The 21,556-nt window shown below is 37.2% G+C and overlaps 1 protein-coding gene across 4 annotated transcripts in view; it reads right to left on the reverse strand.

Moving 5' to 3' along the window:
- LOC131039328 (MAP3K epsilon protein kinase 1) overlaps positions 1-21,556 on the reverse strand; it is a 354,450-nt gene that overhangs the window by 265,620 nt on the left and 67,274 nt on the right. For 3 of the 4 annotated variants that reach the window (XM_057972039.2, XM_057972037.2, XM_057972038.2), the window contains one exon: positions 6,934-7,007. In XM_057972039.2, coding sequence (XP_057828022.2) covers positions 6,934-7,007 — 74 coding nt within the window. Of the gene's footprint in view, positions 1-6,521; positions 6,587-6,933; positions 7,008-21,556 lie in introns of all 4 variants that reach the window. The other variant, XM_057972040.2, reaches the window with a different exon arrangement.

Consider the following 21,556-nt stretch of genomic DNA (forward strand, 5'->3'; position numbering starts at 1 on the left):
TACCAGTCATTTCTAACTATGAGACGGCCTTTCAGATATTCAGAGCACTAGCTGACATTTATGAAATCAACAACACTAGCAAGGTTCTCACCCTAAAGAATCAACTACACCATATAAAGATGAATAAAGGAGAAACAGTTACATCCTATTTCTTGAGGATCACTGAGCTTAGGGATCAACTATCCACTATTGGACATCTAGTAGACAACAAAGAACTTGCTATGATGGCCCTAAATGGACTTCCTAACTCATGGGAATCATTCATTCAAGGAATCAGTGCTTGTTCTAAATTTCCTAAGTTTAATAGATTGAAAACCGATTGCATTCAAGAGGAATCTCGGCTTGTCACAAGAGGAATAAAACAAAACAATGGTAATGAAGACATTCAAGTTCTAAACTCTAATTCCCACAAGAAAGGAAAGAAGAAGAACTTTAAGAGAAAGAGGGACAACAACTCAAATGGGAAGAGGTCTTCAAAGAAGAAGAGAGACATTTCTGAAGTACAATATTTCAGATGTGACCAATATGGGCACTATGCAATGAAGTGTCCAGACAGGATCAAACAACAAGCTTCAATGGCAGAAATTAAGAAAGGGAGTAACTCTGAGAAGCTTGTCTTCTACTCAACCCTCTCTAGTCAAGTCACCTCCAGTTTCAACACATGGGTGATTGACAAAGGAGCATCTCGACACATCACTGGATTTCGTGAGCACCTAGATACACTTGTGGAAAGTTCAAATGAAGAAGTGACAATTGGTGATGACTCAAATTATCCAATTATGGGAATAGGAACCTACAATAGCAACCTAAAGTTAGGCATATCCCTACAGCTGACTAGAGTTCTATTTGTACCTGGTATAAAGAGAAACCTTGTCTCAGTTTCTGCACTTGAAGATAAGGGTTACAGATTAACCTTTATGGAAGGAAAGGTACTTGCTTGGCCAAAGAACTCCACCATCAAGAAAGCCCACACCATTGGAGTAAGACAAGGGAGCCCCTACAGACTTTGCACCACTCCACCTCTAGCCTTGATTCATGAGACTCCAGATTCGAATGAACTTTGGCACAGAAGATTAGGGCACCTTCATTTCCATGCCCCACCTAAGATAGAGAGATGGTGATCAGCTTACCCAAGCTAAGTCAAAAATCTGAAGGAGCCTGCAAAGGGTGTGCCTTGGGAAAGAATACTAAAGGGTCTTTTAACTCTAGCAACAGTAAATCCAAAAATGTATTAGAATTAGTTCATTCTGATTTATGTGGACCCATGTCTGTACCCTCATTAGGGGGATTTTTATATTATGTAATATTTGTAGATGATTATTCTAGGAAGACCTGGATATATTTTCTGAGGTACAAAGAGTCTGAAGAAATCCTTTCTAAATTTAAGGAATTCAAAGCTCTTGCAGAAAATATGACAGCTAAGAAAATCATAACCTTAAGAACAGACAATGGGGGGGAATACACTTATGATATGTTTATAGATTATTGTATAAATGTTGGGATTAAGAGGGAGTTAACTGTACCTTATATCCCACAACAAAATGGGGTAGCTGAAAGAAAGAATAGGACTATAGTAGAAGCTGCTAGGCCTATGTTGTTTGACCAAAATATAGAAACCTCATTTTGGGTTGAAGCATCTAGGACAGCTATGTACATTCAAAATAGATGTCCTCATTCTCTTCTTGACAATAAAACCCCTGAAGAAGCCTTTACTGGCAACAAACCTAACATAAGTCATTTCCGGATCTTTGGGTGTCCAGTCTATATTCATGTCCCCAAAGAAAAGAGGTCAAAGTTAGAACCTTCTGGAAAGAAAGGAGTATTTTTTGGGTGCAGTGAAACCTCTAAAGCCTACAGAATATACATACCTAGTCAAAGACAAATTGAACTAAGCAGAGATGTCATCTTTGAGGAAGACATAGCATTCAAGAGGTCCAAAAGCTCTAATGAATTAGAACACCAAGATCCTCCTACAAGCTTGGATGAGGATTCCACCACTGAGATTCAGAGGGAGACCCTTGAAGATGCTGAGCATGAAATTCAAGGCTTACCTTTAGAAGAAAATTATCCCGAAACTACAAAGAGACCACTTTGGGCTAAAAAGATGCTTCAAGAAGCTGAAAATTATGCTGCTCCAAAGGGGACCTTCAGAGAAAGTAAGAGACCTAACCTATTTTCCAGTTATACTGCCTTGATGAGTGAGATCATTGATGCAGAACCTTCCTGTGTTGGAGATGTGCTCAAGCATCAAGTTTGGAAAGATGCTATGTCAGAAGAGTATTAGTCAATTCTGAAAAATGATGTCTGGGATATTGTGCCTAGGCCTAAAAGCAAATCTGTGGTATCTTCTAAATGGCTCTTCAAAATCAAACATGCAGCAGATGGCAGCATTGAGAAGCACAAAGCAAGGTTTGTTGCCAGAGGTTTCTCACAAAAAGAAGGTATTGACTATGAAGAGACATTTGCTCCTGTTGCCAGATACACTTCTGTCCGAGCAGTTTTGGCTATTGTAGCATCTAAAGGATGGAAAGTCCATCAAATGGATGTCAAGACTGCTTTTTCTGAATGGTAAGATTGAAGAAGAAGTTTATTTGGAGCAACCTGAAGGTTTTATGATTCATGAGGCTGAATCACATGTCTACAGATTAAAGAAAGCTCCTTATGGACTGAAACAGGCCCCTAGAGCATGGTATGAAAGAGTTGATCACTATCTCTTGGAATTAGGGTTTTTCAAGAATGAAGTAGATCCAAATCTCTACTACAAGGTAATCAATGGTGAATTATTAATTCTTAGTCTTTATGTTGATGATCTACTAATCACAGGAGAGGATAATTGTATTTCTCGATGTAAGAAAGAATTAGCCTCTAAGTTTGATATGAAAGATTTAGGAATCCTTCACTACTTCCTTGGATTGGAAGTTTGGCAACAGGCAGATGGTATAATCCTTAATCAAGGAAAATACACCATTGATATACTCAAGAGATTTAGAATGTTGGATTGTAGATCCATGACCACACCTATGGAGACAAATCTGCACAAGCTAAAGGAAACAGCTGCAGAATCTGAGTTTGCAGATCCTACACTCTATAGACAGATTATTGGATCTCTGATGTATTTGGTAAACACAAGACCTGATATATGTTATGTTGTAAATGCACTAAGTCAGTTCATGTGTGAACCCAGGGAAATACATCTTGTTGCTGCAAAGCATATTCTGAGATATCTTCGAGGAACTATTGGTTTTGGTTTGAAATATAAACATGTCGAAGTTGACCTACTTGGATTCACTGATTCTGATTGGGCTGGAAGCATAGTTGATAGGAAAAGCACATAAGGATGTTGCTTCAATTTAGGATCAGGAATGATCTCATCGATATGTGGAAAACAGTCTTGAGTTGCTCAGAGTTCTACAGAAGTTGAATACATTGCAGCCTCCATGGGAGCAAGAGAAGTTGTATGACTCCGGAAATTGCTTGTAGCACTGTTTAGTCACCCCTTAAATCCTACTGTCATCTACTGTGACAATCAGAGTTGCATCAAGCTTTTAATGAATCCAGTATTTCATGACAGGTCTAAACACATTGAGATTCCTTATCACTATGTTCGCGATATGGTGGAAAGGAATGTCATCTGACTGAATTATATTAGTACAGGTGATCAGATTGCAAACATTCTTACCAAGCCTCTCTCCAGGATCAAGATTGAACACTTTAGAGATAAACTTGGTATCGTTGAAAATGTTATTTAATTTTGAGATAAGAGTCTCATTTATTCCGATATACTAATATATTTAAAGATGTTTAGTGTGTAAACTCTTTTATTTGTCATGTGTGTGACTCCATGACTGCATGGACCCTTTGTGAACATTATTGAAGGGTGACGACTTTTCAATAATGAACACTTGTTTCAAATTGATATTGTAAGGTGACGGTTTTACAATTATCAATTTAACTATCTTGATGGATATCGTGTGACTTGATATCAATGGACATGTCATGATAGTATATATATCTCTGAGACATTATGGTAGATATTTGTTGGTTGATATCATTAAATGAACCATAATTATGATAGAGATCTTCATGGTGAATATTATGAACATAATATTCATGGACATGCCATGAAATCATTATCAGTATGGTAGGCATCATGTGACTTGATGCCAGTGCACATACCTTACTTGATAACTATGAGTTATGGTGAGTATCATGAGACTTGATATTCATTGTTGAACCATATCTCTGAATATCACTATGGTGTGATATCTCCTCTCGTCACAATCAATGGATGAATTGTGATGTTTTCTCTAACATGAAATGTGTCCTCCCTAGTTAAGAGGGAGTGTTAATTTTGTAACGTCGGTCGTACTATTTCATGCTTCCGATATATATATATATATATTAATTTGATCATAATTGAAAATCTCGGACTTGCCTCGGACTCGGCAAACCAAAAATTTGGACTCGGACTCGGACTCCTGAAAGACTCGTGAAAGACTCGGTAAGGACTCGGCAAAAAGAAAAACCATAGTTTTACAAAAAAACATAAAGAAATTAATGCATTTAGAGAGCATAAGAGCCATAATTGAAACATTACACATGTCACATACTCATAGTTTCAAACTTTCAACTCTAAAATGTATAATACCATGATTTCTTCAATGCTAATTATGCTGTTATATGGAGCCTAATCAGACTCAAAGGTTAAATTTTCCCTACTTCTATCGGCGCAATTTCCCCCTATATTTTTCGACGAGGGTTTGGGGGCAGCGCCCCCAAGTTGGGGTCAAGGGGCATCGCCCTGCGAGGCCAAAAATACTTTTATTATTTTATAAAGGCGTCGGGTGTTATTTTTCACTCCCTCAATTATGCCAAATGAAGGCAAAAAAAAATTTTAAAAACTCGATTTTAAAGCTTGCATGACTTTTTTTCTGGGTCGCGCGAGTCCATTTGAAAGACTCGTGAGTCCATGCAAAAGACTCGCACGAGTCCTTGCAAAAGACTCGCACGAGTCCTTGCAAAAGACTCGCGAGTCTTTCAAATGGACTCGCCTCACGAGTCCTTGGCGAGTCGACTCGTGGCTCCCATGGACTCGCGAGTCCGTGGCGAGTCCACGAGTTTTAAAACTATGAATTTGATTACATATACTAATATGTTAACGTTAACTAATGATAAATAAAACCAAAGTTAACTTATCGCGTTTGACCAATGGTTACACCATTCATGGTATCGAGTGATAAAGCGATTCTCAAACAAGTCGCACTCCTTCCGATCGGGTAAGTAAACGGTGACTAATTTATAAACTGCGGTGAGAGGTACGTAGGGAAGAGATGTGTCTTCCCACGTGGGAAGATAGATCTCTCCACTACGTAACCCCTCATCCACTTATATAGCATGCTTACAATGAGGAGGATGCACACCCCGAAATTGATAAGTGTGGTGCATCTTTAAAACACACTATAGCAGATAAAATACAACTTTCAGATCATATCTCCATCTCTTCTATTTTGATCACAGAATTTTGAAAGAACTTAACACAAACATCAAAATTATAAATATAAACTATATCAATGTATAACTATAACAAGATTGATACTCATGAATCCATAATTGCCAGTAAATATCAAAAAATATAATATTTTGATGTCTCATTCACAATTTACAAAAATGAAAATACTTAAGTCTCAAGATGTCATTGCATAATGAAAATTCAAATTGTAATCAATTTTAATATTCATGTTTTTCTTCATCAAAAGCATCAAGGTCAATATCAACATTTGGTTCAAATTTATTTGCACCACAATCAATTGGATTGCCACTACCACTAGCTGTGTCAAATGCAAAAGCTGGTTCGATTTCATTTTTCAAACATTTGTCAAAATGCCAAATCATTAACAACACAAGGAAAGGGATTTCACAAAACATAAGCAAACATCTGCTACATATGCATAATGTGAATCAACTGAAATCAATCTTAGTAATGCTGATATAAAGTTTACAAACCCCATGTTCATAGGTATAGCTCACAAATGCAACTGAAATGATATTTAATTGCTTGCTTGCTGGCATATTCTGATAAAAAATGCTGTCACAAAGTTGTGAGAGTGAAACTGAGGTTTTAATTTATGAAACTATGCTTGGTATGGCCCTTGGTACTTCCTCAGTGCTTGGGTTCTCTGTAGGTCCTTCACAGAAGAACCCACAAAGAACCCAGGCACCCAGGGAGAACCCAAACTGTACCCATACCAAGACCCAAGCTAAAACAGAAGAACCCGGTAACTTAGGTAAAAAGGAACAGGAATGCTATGTAATTGCATGTGGATTTCAAGAAAGAAAACAAGACTATTTTAAAGTCAAAAACATTCCAATAATTGATGAGTTTTTGGATAACAAGCAACATGCCAACAACTGCCTGTAGAATAGGCAATTATCATAGGCAATCAATAATGTGAGCTTCTGACAAAGCCTTTTATTTAAAAGAAGGAATTTAGTACAAACAATAAATAAGTTCTGAATAGTACTTTTTAGCTCAAATAATTCTCTGTTGTATCAAATTAAATGTAGGCGTAAGCAACATGTCTGAAACCTGAAAAGGAAAATGGAATGTTGTAAATTGAATATGTTAATTAGCATGAACATTACATCAAAAACTACAAATATGTCTAAATTATGCTAGGAGTGACTTCTCTTTAGATCTATTAAAAAAAGTAATCAAAGGAGTACTACAATGGCCTGTGTAGTAAGGCCTCATGACTCCTATACGGCTCACATTTATCTATGAGTTAGTGTATACAATGAGCACGCAAGTGAGTGAATCCAAGATCTGGTTGGGCATTATCTTTAGAATAGTGTAGAATGGTCAAAAACAATATTGCAAAACCAGACAACATGAGATGAAACAGCTAAAAGTGATTAAGAAAGAGATCAACTTACTCAAGAATAATGTACAAGTATGTGTTAGCCTTGAAGGAGCCTTGATACTTGACAATATTCTTATGGTTCAGGTTCTGTTAACAGAAGAAAGAACACAATTTTTCAGAATTGCAAAAACTCCCCAAAACATAAAATGGTTGTAATGAATATTTTATTCTACTTAAATTTTTTTAAATAACGAGATAATTTTATTATTGAGTAGAAGGTAATACAAGAAAGCTTTTGTCTTATAACAGAAAAAAGGAGAAGGACCAAAACACAATTTTAGAAACATCAGGCTTCACAAGAGAAGCAGCTATATCAGTTTTTTGAATGATAAATAAACTTATAACAAAGAGCAGAAAGAAAAACATAGCTATGTCAAGATTCTACATAATTCCCATCAATGGAAAAGTCTACCAAAATCCTTGATAAAGATAGATCAGTGGTTAAATATTCAGTCCTCTAGCATGGCTGTTAAAAAGTTTGTGATGACTGCCAATACTTCTAAAGAGAGTGAGTTTCATTTTACCACCAACTCAAAGTTATAGAGAAGAGAGCATTTAGAGGCTTGAGTGTTCTGGTGCATCGCTTCCAAGCGCCCTTTTCTGTTCTCAATTATGAGAAGCTACTCTATTGCTATAGCTGTACAAAGGAGGAGACTGAAATTATAGTCAAAAACTAAGGCATTCATTTTGAGTTTGGACATCTTCCTACAATGTCTCAATGTATTAACTTTGTTGTTGATAAAATTGAAAAGAACAGTGCTTCATTTTTCCAGCAAGAGGAATATCAATGGTTTTCTTGATTTGAGTTCCTTTGCAAACACTGAAAACCACCAGAAATAGTTCCAAGGGTGTGATGTCCCATTTATTGGCTAAGAGGGTATGCAGGGAATATCGCTCAAATCTATCTTCCTTGTTATGTCAAATGAATAAGAATTGAGTGAGTAATGGTAAATGAATGATTATAGATGTGATCTTCAATGGAGAATAGTTGCACAATGAAAATTATCTGAAGATTGTATGGGCTGGTATATGATTATGAAGCATACAATATTTTTATGGCCATTGTAGTGTCTGAGATGCAACGGATTTATATACTGAAAATATGAACTCTATCACCAGCAGGGATGGATCGATAATGCTACCTCTGATTTATAATAGAAGCCTGCAGACAATGCTATGATATCTGATTTATCAAAGATATTATGCAGCGGAAGAGTATTCTCTTAGAAGTTACTAGTTCTGTGACTACTTATCAATGAGCACTTGCACTTTAATGGGTGTTGTATCTACTCTACAATCTGAACTGAGTGATTCCTTGGATGCCGTCACTGTTATATGTTGTCCGTGCCTACACCAGTAAAGCTGATTAGGAGTGGACTATAATCCAACTATTTGCCGGTGGATAAGAAGGTAAGAGGTGATACATATTCTCCATATCCCTATCTGATGTCTACGATTTGCCTAGTTATATCTTGCTTGGTGAAAGGTTTGCGACCTTTGGATACAGAAAAGACATATCTCTTCCAACCATTCCTCTTCCTAACAAAGATCTAACTTAATTGCATCCCTTCTTCGGTTAATCGATTATGTTGATAACAAGATAATTGGTTTACGTCGTTCTTTCATAATTATCCCTTAGTGTTGGGTTTGATTGCAAAATCCATTTATAATTGATATAATAATCAATAGATGTGTGTTTTCTTATAACCATAAAGAGTTGTATCCTCAGCGGCGCTGCATATTAGTCCCTTATCGCCGTAGCAGAGGTCTATGTGCCTATCAACGGAAAGGATGGTTTTCCACGATACTTTGAATAATGTTTACGTATTTATCTGTATTGTATTAACATCAACCTGGTCTAGATATTTCCCGAATCCTTTCTATCTCCTTGTCTTGCTGATGATCGATAATGAATCTAGAAGTATATTGCATAATGATCATTTTACTAATCACTATTCTGAGTATCATCAATATTTAGGCTGTTTGACATCGATTTAGCATATCCTCCATGTATCATAGTTATCTTTACTCGTATGCTCTCACTGGATATTTATTTTATTATTATTTATTTATATTACTTATATTATTTGTTGGTTGAAAATTTTGTATACTCGGGGAAATATTCAAAATTGTGGTTTCAACCACAGTGTGTGAGTAAAACTCTCATAATTAAGGGAAGAGTCCCCCTATCTATATCTATATCTAATACTAAAACTAAAATAGGATGGAACAACAGTCTTTATTTTTTTTTAAGAAAGCCAATATCCTTTTCTCTCCACAGAAAAGTGATAGCAATTTAACGTAAAACAGCAGTAACAACTTTTGAAATGAAATGAGAGAAAAGAAATGAAGTTTCCTGAAAGATCAAAGACTTTTGTCACTTCCTTCGGGACGAAACATCAATTATCAAGCTCAAAGTCTTGAATATGTGAAGTCCTATCTACCCTTTTCTATGCTAATGATATCAAGAACAAATTATAGTAGCACAAAGTATGAAATATCTTATTCCCTTCTACACAAAACAATAAGAATTAGTATGAGATCAAAGACTCACAACTATTTCTTATTGTAAAATCTATTTCTAATCTCTATCTCAAGAATAAGTGTGAGCACAAAGACTTACAACTCTTTCCAAGAGAATATTTACTCTAATTTATATTAACCTCCAATACTTGCAGCACAAAGACTACAAATCAAATTTGATTAAGCTCTCTAAAAAACACTTGCAAGAAAGATAATATGGAACACAAACTCAAGAATATAGCACAAAGACTCAACACTTGAGTAATCTTCTTCTATTCTTTTCACTTCTTCACTTTACACATAAAGCTCAAAGACTTCTTTGCTGCAAATTTGGCAGAGTTTTTACTTGCTTTCCAAAAGATAAGGATTACAATAGACCTCCTCAAGTATTTATAGGAGAGGAGTCTTGAGAAAAAGGTGGGAGGATCCTAACTAACTTGAGAAATTCTCTCAACCACCAAAACTTATCCAATAACTAACTATCACTTATTTAAAGTTACAAGTCCTATTCTAAATTGACTTGTAACTCGTCTACTTGTAATTACAAAACTGCAAGTAATGACTTGACTTGCAATTTACAAAATGTTTTTACAAGTAAACATGTCGAAAGATAAACTACAACTAAGAGATTACGATTCTGAAAATGCAACCAAGTGTTGAAAAACACTTAGGTTATAGCATGTGTAGACATGAATCCTTCAAACTTATGGATGATCATTTGCAGCTCATTAGGATTCGGTTCATGGGTATTCTTTGCCACGATCATGGTTTTGACAATAACATCGCTGCAACGAAGGATTGTGGCATTATTCTTCTCAAAGGAAGACTGGATTTCTTGTAAGAAGACTTGGTATGTAACCAAAGCTTGAATAGATGCAGCTGAATATGGTTCACTCTTCCACTCATGATGAATCTTCAACTGTAGATCTAAGAGAACCCTTTCTTCTGATAATGATTCTCCATTATGATCCATCATATTACAAGAATCTTTCTCACAATGAGAAACAATATCCTGAAATACTTCCACTCGCAGTCTCATGGCATCATCAATGTCTTCAACAAGTGACTTGAGAACAAGGGCTTTGTTCTCCAAGAGCTCCTGGTATTCTAAATATACAACTCTCGAAGGAATAACCTGAACTTTTGCTAAGGAATCTTGAGCCAGGTTGTCAAGCTATTTCCACCTTTCCCAAGTTCTGTTTGAAAGTATCAGAAACCTGGTTCAATTGTTCCTCAATGGTCTTCAATTTGACCATCATTTGAAAAACCTCCTTCAAGACCTGTGCACACAAATCATGAAGTTGATCTACCCAAGATTCCAATGCCTGTACCTTTTGAGCTGCTCTCTCAACTCCTTGAATTAATTCTTGTGGACCGGAAGAACTTGAAGGATTGCTCCCTTCACTAACGGATTTGGTGATCTTTTGAACAACTGCAACAAGTTACCTATTCTCCTCTTCTAGCTTGTCCTTCTTGGCTAGAAGCTCATCATATCGTTGTACTAGTGAAGCTACGAACTATTGGGCATCATGTTTGACTACTTCATGTGTTTGCTAAGTGCTTACCCAACTCTACCCTTGTGACCTTGTAATGAGTATCTTGCATCTCCTCATGTGGCTTGTCTACAAGAGGTTCAACAATTTCAGCCACCTTCATCTTGTTGTTGTCAATAATTACCCTTGAGATTGTCTTGGCTCTTTTAGCAACCTTGGGCCATGATTGCTTAAGCTACTGATAATCAAAGACATCAGGAGAAATTTCCTTCTTCTTTCTCTTGGGAGTGAAAGAACTGAGCCATGGAGGTAAAGCCATTAGCTCTCCTTCAATAGCAGCCGAAAGCAGAGGAGAAGCAGTTTCTGTTTGAACAACCGTGGTCATCCTAGGGGAAGTATCTGTCTAGATGGCAACCATGGCTTGCTCGGTAACCAAAGGCCATGAGGATTGTCTCATAAACTCCTCAAAGCCGTAAGTAGAGGTATCAATCTCTGACAAATGAATACATGCAAGAGTATCCTCGAAGATTTCCAACAAACTCTCTTGTTGATAATCAAGAGGTGGCTCAATTGCTGAAATGGGAATGCAATTCTGAGGAGACTCATCCACTACTATAGGAACATCATGAATAATGGAAGAAGCATCCACATCTGTGTTAGGAGGAGATAAAGGTAGCTCCATGGGGATTGAGGAAGGGACCTCATGAGGTGACTCCAAAATTGGTGACTTAGGAGCATCATCTAAATGTTGTTCTTCTTCTAGATTTTCAGGATCAATCACATGAATAAGAAGCTAGAATTTTTCCTTCCCACAAACTGTCTCTTCCTCTGAAGGAAGTACCATTGCCCGATTCACCCGCAACTTAATTCTAGTGCTTGAAGACGATGCACCTTCCTTGTTATCTATCTGAATCTCGGACTTGCGACCAAGGGGTCCTGTAGAGTCATCTTCCTTACTGTTGACATGTCTGAAATCGCATTGTTGCAAACTCCATACGGCCAACGCATAATAGAATAACTAGCTGAGTATCCTATCCTCTCTTGAGATAAGGAAGTCCCTAATGCTATTTTTGGTTTGATCAAAGGGGACGACCTCAAAGTTTTGATTGTCAGGTCTTGACTGCGGGACTACTCAGTGGTTTGATGTGTTTTTGCTGGAAACACAAGGGGACTTACGATTTGCAACAAATTGGTCTGCTGTGATTCTCGAATTACGCAATAAAGAGCAAAAGGAAGGGGTTAGGAGATCTAAAACTAACAACACGGGTATGCGGGTAGACGGATTCAACATAACCAATTCCTGCTTGGCCAGAATAGCTCACAACCTTGCAAGAACGGTGCAATCTTCAAAGGGACTTGGAAGATTTTCAGACTGGAGACGCACGGCTAAGCACCCAATTCTGGGATAGCTCAAACGGACACCTGCAATTGAACTAAGCACAATTCAAGGCTCAGGTTAACCATACAAAAGGATACACAATCAGTATATCCTCAATGGTATGAGCCTGAATCTATCAAATACCTGCACACCCAAAATATAAAGATGTATCTAAAATGCTGAGAGAAACCATGCAAACAGGATGAAAACAAGACAATAAACACCAATTCATTGTCTATATATTGATTTCAGCTGCCTATTACAACAATTTCTGCAACATCTCTATGCTACTGCTTAAAATCTAACCTATTCTAACTCTAAAATCTAACTCTCAACCGAGTCTAACAATCTCTAACCATCTAACTATCTAACTCTTTACAAAAGAAAGGCCTCTGCCTTTTATAGATATTACAATTTTGAATCGAAGCCTAGGATGGATTGCATCCAAGGGTCCTGATCTGCCTTCCGGAAGCTGGCAGCTTTAACCCATGCCGAATTAATTCTCAGTTATCCAACCAGCAACTATCTCAACTACCTGCCACTATTTGGCTTTAATTCAGGTCTATCCAATCTTCTTGGTGGTTGGGAATAGTTGTCCACAAAAATAGCTTGCGCGGGACCCATAGGCAGTTTACAATAAAGCAGTTTCAATTTTAAAACTCAATTTCTGGACTTAAATCCAGCTGTGTGCTTTTTCTCGAGAAGGCATAAACTTTGCAGCATTTAGAGTGTTCTTTGGTCTTTGGTCCCGGTGGTGGACTTTATCTTTGTTCAGCAGCACGGTTCCCAATGTTTGGTTGCTCTCGCGCTCCTGCAGCACGTTCCCACATCTTTTTCTTTTTCCAGTCTTTAGCGCCTGGCCTTGAATTGTGATCCTTCCTTGATTTGCGCTTGAGGCCTTCTCCCGGTTCTTCGATGACGTCCTGCGATCAACCAATTTCACTTCATTAAATTAATTTGAAAAATTAATTAATTAATTTAACAAATATTAAATTTAGTTACGACGTCTTGGCTTGAGGAGCTCTTTGTGAGATGTATCTTGAAAATGCTTCTCCTGAATGTGAAATCTGATCCTTGGTCTTGATGGTGTTTGGGCGATTTACTTCTGCGTGATTTTACCTTTGGAGTCTTGGGCGTTTTGAATGGGTTTATGGCGTTTTGAAAACTTTTTATAGTGCGATTCTAGAGGTTTGAAGAGCTTCTACAAATTTTAAAATCCTAACACTCATGCTTTTCTGGCGATTTTCGGAGAATGGGGGGGCACTTTTGCAGACTTTAAACTTTACGTCTCCATCTTCCAAATTACGAACTCTGCGTTTTTTCACGCTTTGTTGTCTATTACACTTTCTGCGCTGTGTTCTTCGGGGGAATGGGAATTTTACCAATCTCGAATCCCCATGCTTGCCTTATGCGTTGCGACTTTGGGCTCTATGGCGAATTTTGGAGACTTAACGTTTTTGGCGAATTTATCCAATTTTTGGACCTTGGGGAGTTTTTGCAAACTGAAAGGTAATTTTCGAACCTTGTAGATGGTTTTGCAACTTAAAAACTTCGGACCCTAAGCCCTCTTTTGGAAAATCGGAGAAATTTCGGACCATTAAACACTTCTACAAATTCAGAGTTTCAAGGCGTTTTTATAAATTTCAGAGTTTTCGCGATTTTTAACCTTTTATCCGAAATTTCGAACCTTTAAACACTTCGTGCAAATTCCAAGAATTTCGGACCTTTTGCCCAATTTTGCAAACTCAAGGTAAATTTCGGAGTTTTTGAACTTTTGGCGAACTGGAGGCATTTTCGGACCTAAACCACCTTTTTGCAAATTTTAAAAAACGTTGAATTACGGCCCTAGGGTCCAAAATTGGTGTTTTAAGTGAAATTCGGACCTTAAGGCACTTTTGGCAACTTAAGTGAATTTCCGGACCTTAAGGCACTTTTGGCAACTTAAGCAATTTTCAGACCTTCATGCACTTTTGGCAACTTTTTCACATTTTCAAATTTTGGCCCCAGGGTCCGAAATTGGAGGACTTAAGTGAAATTCGGACCTCTGGGGGCTTTTTGCAACTTTTCCACATTTTCCAGTTTTTGCCCCAGGGTCCGAAATTGGGCATTTTAAGTGAAATTCGGACCTAAACCCACTTTTTGCAACATTTCACATTTTCAACTTTTTGCCCCAGGGTCCGAAATTGGGCATTTTAGCGATTTTAAATGTTTTCCTCAAGAAGTGCGAGCTTGGGCACTTGGGCGAGTTTGTCAAGATCTCGTCGAAGGATCATTTTATGGAATATAACATTTAAGTATAAGTGATATTCCATATATACTTTCAGGATGTTTGAGAGTGGTTTCGGACCTACAGGAGTTATATTGCAAATTCTAGTTTTTGGAGGATTCCTCAGTTTTCCAGACTTAGTCAAATTTCAAGATCAGGACATTCCAGACTTAGCCAAATTTTAGGATCAGGACATTCCAGACTTAGCCAAATTTCAGGGCATTTGAAGATCAAGATGACATTCCAGACTCCATCACTCACCAACTTGACCCTTCATATCCCCTTCCTCTTCCACAAAGACAGAAAGGCACAAACCGGGGGGGGGTCCCTGTCCAAGACGGGGATGGGTGTGCGATTCGCACAACACTTACCAATTTTGATCTTGATAAGTTTAACACCATTACCTTTGAGCCAAGTGTTGATGGTAGCTAGGATAGGCTGAAATCTCTCAAGAATGGATGTGCATTCTTTGTGTGACCATTGAATTAATGAGAGTGGGGCTTCATCAACTCTTTGTGAAACATACTCCGGATCAAGCACATTTCCATCATCAATCATTCCTTGCGGAATGTCCACTAGGTTCAAATTAATAATCTTCTCAAGTGTGAGCCTACAATAGTCCATCTTATGAACCTCCTTTTTTGTACGAAGATCTACCCAAAGATCTTCTATTCGATGCACATGTATGAAGGACTTTTTGATTCTCTCCTTCATACCTCGGTACTCAAAATCTGCTCTTGACTTAAACCTTTTGAGTTTTATCTCTTGCATTTCGATCTCCATAGCTTTGGCTTTGGTGGATGTAATGAGGGAATACCGACCAATCTTCAATGGGTTAGTTGTAGAAATCCCCATCCCAACCTTATGCCTAACAGATTGATGTGCATGAACAGCCATGATCTGTCTTACCAATTCCATAAGAATAATCTTATGAGTTGGGAATCTAGGAAGCATGAACAACTGCTCACTGTAACATCCAACTCCCATGTATGTGAAAGTCGAGAACTGAAGAAACAAACAACCATACTCATTCACCTTCTCCCATGCTTCGTTTGACACTCTTCTATTCTTTAGTGTCTTGTCAAATTGACACATAAAATAACCAAAGAATGCATCCTGAACCCTCCTGTAATGCAATTTGCTGGGTCTCAAAGGAAGCTAATCATAGTACTCCTACACAGGTAGAAGCAAGCGATCACCCTTGGTAGAAAGACCAGGGAAGTGTCTAAGTGATTCTGCTAGATACACAAGATATGAGTTCATATAGAACATCATGGTGAAAGGGACTGCCGCAAGTTGTTCACACAAAGCATCACTGATGATTTTGGCCCATGAGACGTGATGGGATTGCCTTATAAACATGATAAACAGATACATCCAAGGTTCAAAAACCTTAGAATGCTCTAGACACAACATCCTACTGAGGAGAGTAATGATGTCTCCAATTTCCCACTTGAAGTCACAACAATATAACTTAGCCCATCTTGTGAAAGCGGCTTGCAGCTCGTGGCTCATGGATCCGCCTACTAATGTGGCATTTGCAATCCTTTTCCCTCTTGACATAGTAATCAGCTGCACTATCTTTGGAAATCTCCATATACACATGTGCTGACGATATTCTGAAAACTTTTTCAATAGTATCTACGTCAAGACGGATTATGGCTTCTCCATCATCATTCTTGATAGTTCTTGTCTCTTTATCAAAATGGTGAGCACAAGCAAGAACGAACTTGGGCTCTAGGGCAGCCACCGGAAAAGAAGAAGCATGGTGAATGTGGTTGTCCAACAATCGCTGCATGTTACTATCATGCGGATCCTCCACCCTATCATGCGGATCCTCCACCCTCTTGATGAAATCTGACATGTCAACATGCCCTATTTCTATATCCTTGATATGATCCATAGGAGAGGAAACTTGTGAAGGGGAGACCTCATTCTAGTACTTATCAAATTTGTATTTCATCTTCTTTAGAACGGAAGATGATGGTAAATCTGACATTGAAAAACAATCCGATATGCTGCAATGAAGACTTAAAAATGCCAAAATATTTCCTCTTCAAATGGGAAAAATCCTATCTCTTGCACTTCACAACTTTGTGAGAGGAAGATGGGAAATAAATAGGGATGCTTAGAACTTGGCTTTTGACCAATTTCGGACCTTGGGGAACGTTTTACAAGTATACAAGTAGGGAAGAACAAATGTGTAATCAAGCTTTTGAAACCCAAATGCAAGTATACTTGTAAAAAGGAAAATGAAGTAGTGGGTGAAAAATGAGATTTTGACATGTAGGAAATGGCGAGAATGGTATGCATAGATGATAGCAATGAATATGAGTGAAAATGAAAAGATTTTGGGAAGATCATCTTTATGAAAATGGGAAGAACTTTCAACTTGTAATCAAGTTTTAAATACCCGATTTTGAAAGTAGGAGCATTTTTCAACTTTGAAACTTGAAATTGCATCAAAAGATGGTTAAGATTTTTCAACCAAAGGGGTGGATCAACTATTTTCATCTCACTTGCAATCGGGTTTTTAAATCCCGAATGCAAGCAAAGAGGGAAAATGGGGAAAGACAATGCAATTCACAAATTGCTTTGCAAACTTGGAACAAAGGGGAAAACCTCTCACAAAACCGATTTTAGGCAAAAACTAAACAAAACTAACATATATACAAATTGATCAAGGAAACTAAAACAAACAAAAACAAGAAATGAAAACAAGAATAAGGGAAGAAAACATACCTTGATCAACAAAACGACCTCCCAAGAACAAGAAGCAATCCTTGAAAGAAGAGAAGGAATCTCTTAAATAGACAAAAAACTAAACTCCAAACCCTAGCCAAAAATGCCATATGGAGCAAAATGCCTATCAAAAGCATGAAGAATCGGTCTAGTAAAACATCCAACCTCCACGCTTAGGCAAGACAAGTCAAAACGATTTAGGAAAGACAAGATTTGTGGCTCTTGAATGAGGTAAATTGTGGTATTTCAAAAACACATGTTTGCTGTCAAAACGCCACAAAACCAGCAACGTCTTCCAAATGGCATGAAAGGAGTTTGAAGATGCATGAAAATTGGTATGAAACCTAAATGCCTTCTTCCTCCTTGAATCTCTCCACAAAAATCATTGGAAATCTTCAACAAAATCCACCTCTATAGCTGGTCGGGTTCTTGAGGAAGAATAACAAGTTTAAAATTGCAAAGAACACATGAAAACAGGTTTGTAAAACCCATTTGCAAGTTTAAAAATGTTTACTTTTCATGCATAGGGCAAAATCAGGTTTGTGAGAGAAAACTATAAGTTTAAAATATTTTTAATAGGGAAATAAAACTCCCTTTACAAATTTTTAAACAACACAACAAAAGACTAGTAAAGGGAAAATAAAATTCCTTTTACAAGTCAAAAAATAACTTAAAAATAAAACATGTAATAGGGAAATAAAATCCCTATTACAACTTAAAGTGACTTTATAAAACTTGTAATGGAGGAGAAAAACCCCTACCATAACTTAAAATCACTTAAGTGGAACTTTTTAAATAAATTAAAAGTTTTGTTTTAACTTTATAATTTAAAGTTCACTTGTAATATATTCAAAAAGTTTCTACAATGACTAAAAAGCCAAAAAGCAACAAGGGGAAGTAAAAAGTAAGTTACAAGTTCTATTTTTCATAAAGTGCACTTGTAATTAACTTAAAATTTCCCTACAACACTAAAACAAAGGAAAACATAAAACTTGCAACTTAAGGAAAATTTCCCACATGCAGTCAGGGAGAAAAAACCCGAAATTGAAAGAAAAACAAAACAAACGAACTCGAAAAGCAATGAAATTTGAAATGTGGTTTGAGGATGGACTGAGGATTAGTCCAGTCCAGGGGTAAGGCAAAATTCAGCCTCACGAAGCATGCCTAGAGTAAAATTTTCATTTTTACAAAAACTTTTATGTAATAGTCCATCATTTTTGAAAACAAAAATAAGGACAACACTATTAATATTTGATAAATATGAATTTAATATTAAAAAATATAAATTTTATATTAAATCTTATTTGTTATCATTCTATTCATTTATTTGGTTACCGTTATATATAAATATTTTATATTTTAATTGTATTATTATGTATTATTAAGCATTATCATGTTTCAATTGTTTTAGATGGGGACATCACAATCTCCCCTCCTTGAATTTGCTTTCCCTCAAGCAATATTATAATCTTGATTATTGGATCTGCAATCACATTTGAACAATACATGGAAATATACATATATGCATCTTCCATTGAAAGGATTAGGCCACTACATCATAAGCATGTTAAACTTTGGGAGGAAGAGACGAGATGGGTTTGCTAAGAGCCATTTTCCCATCAAGGCCTCATTTCCCTAAGCATTTGCCATCTTGTGAACCTGGGGGGAGAATGTCAACTCTATTGCACCTCAAGCCCATAACACAAGACTTGTGAAGCTGGGGGGAGAATGTCAACACTTCGTTGCATCCCAGGCCCACAACACAAAATTTGTGAAGCTGGGGGGAGAATGTCTACACTTTGTTGCATCTCAGGCCCACAACACAAGATTTGTGAAGCTAGGGAGAGAATGTCAACACTTTGTTGCATCTTAGGCCCACAACACAAGATTTGTGAAGTTGGGGGGAGAATGCCAACACTTTGTTGCATCTCAGGCTCACAACACAAGATTTGTGAAGCCGGGGAGAGAATGTCAACACTTTGTTGCATCTCAGGCCCACAACACAAGATTTGTGAAGCTGGGGGGAGAATGCCAACACTTTGTTGCATCTCAGGCTCACAACACAAGATTTGTGAAGTCGGGGAGAGAATGTCAACACTTTGTTGCATCTCAGGCCCACAACACAAGATGTGTTTCATACTATCAATCTTTATGCATTTCCTCTTGTAGGATTGGGGGAAGACATAAGGAGTGACTTGACTCCTCAATTGTAAGTACCCGCTTTTGGGTTACTTACGAGCCCCTTGTGACCCATCTCTTACTCTTCAAGCCCTCTCCCATAAGAGGATTACAAATAGTATTATGAATGTGAAAACACAAAGTATACATATGAATGCATTAAGACACCGAGCATACACAAAGTATACACGTGAAAACACGAAGCATACAATTTTAGAATTATATTGTTAGATTAAGAATAATGCATATTATCTTTAATGTATTAATATCAAAATCATACCATAAGTCTGCTCGGAATTTTGAGTAAGTATCCTCCTTGCCTTCCTTTTGGATGGGAACTGCTATGCAAAATCATACCATAAGTCTGCTCAGAATTTTGAGTGAGTATCCTCCTTGCCTTCCTTTTGGGTAGTAGCTGCTATGGTATTGTTGGTTGAAAATTTTGTACACTTAGGGGAAATATACAAAATTGTGATTTCAACCACAGCACACGAGTAAAAACTCTCCTAATTAAGGGAAGGCTCCCCCTATCTAACTAAAACTGAAATAAAAACAGGATGGGACAGCAGTCTTCCTTCTTTTTTTAAGAAAGACAATATCCTTTTCTCTTCACAGAAAAGGATAGCGATTGAATATGAACAGCAGTAATTACTTTCAAGTGAAATGAGAGAAAGGAAATGAAGTTTCCTGAAAGCGCAAAGACTTCCGTCACTTCCTTCGGGACGGGACAGCAATATCAAGCTCAAAGACTTGACTATTGGAAGTCCTATCTACCCTTTGCTATACTAAAATTTACAACGAATAAAAGATAACAGCTCAAAGACTGGAATAATCTATTCTTTTAACACGAAGACAAGAAATAATGCGAGCTCAAAGACTTGCTGCTATTTCTTATCAAACAATAATTTTTTTTTAAGAATGGACGCAAGCTCAAAGACTTGCTGCTCCTTCAAGAGAGTTTCCTATTCTAATTAATCTTCTCTACTTGCAGCTCAAAGACTTCAAATCAGATTGGACTAAGCTCCTTTAGAAACACTTTGCATAGAAGAAATAAAAAGATTCAAACTCAAACATGTAGCTCAAAGACTCAAAACTTGAGTAATCCTTCTTTATTATTCTTCCAAAACCTTCAATTCACATTCATAAGCTCAAAGACTTCTTGCTGTAAATTTGGCAGAGTTTTTGCTTGCTTTCAAAAAGATATCAATTACAATGGACCTCTCAAGTATTTATAGATAGGAGGCTTGAGAAAAAGGTGGAAGGATCCCAACTAATTTGAGAGATTCTCTCAACCACCAAGACTCTTTTAATAAATAACTGAGACTTCATTAATTAACTAAGAGTTATTCTAACTAACTAAGACTTATTCAGACTACAGTCCTAATCGGACACAACTTGTAGTTACCTTACATGTAATTACAAAAGTACAAGTAATGTGTAACTTGCATTTTACATAAACTACTTTTACATGTATCTTGTTAAAACAAAATTACAACTAAGAAATTACAAAAAGAGAGAAAATTCAACTAAGTGCTGAGAAACACTTAAGTTGAATTTTGTGAAGACATGAATCCTTGAAACTTCCGGATGCTCGCTTGTAGTTCCTCGGGATTCGGTTCATGAGTGTTCTTAGCAACTACCATAGTCTTCACAATAGTGTCGTGGCAACGGAGAAGCACGGAATTGTCTTTATCCAAGATGGACTGAATCTCATGCAAAAAGGCTTGGTGTTTCATCAATGTTTGAATTGAAACTGCTGAGAATTGTTCACTCCTCCATTCACCGTGAATCCTCATCTGTAAATCCGCAAGAACCTCTTCTTCTAGAATTAGCTCTCCATCCTAACTTACTATATTGCAAGAGGCCCTTTCACAATGTGAGACAATACCTTGATAAACTTCATCCCGGAATCTCCTTGCATCACTGATCTCTTCGATGAGGGATTTAAGAACAAGAGTTTTGTTTTCCATGAGTTCCTCGAATTCCAAGTACATGACCCTGGAAGAAATGATGGCGTGATCCTGCAGGATATTGAGCTGTTGTTGGGGCATGGTAC

Source organism: Cryptomeria japonica, chromosome 9 (genome assembly GCF_030272615.1).
Source record: "Cryptomeria japonica chromosome 9, Sugi_1.0, whole genome shotgun sequence".
Taxonomy (NCBI): Eukaryota; Viridiplantae; Streptophyta; class Pinopsida; order Cupressales; family Cupressaceae; genus Cryptomeria; species Cryptomeria japonica.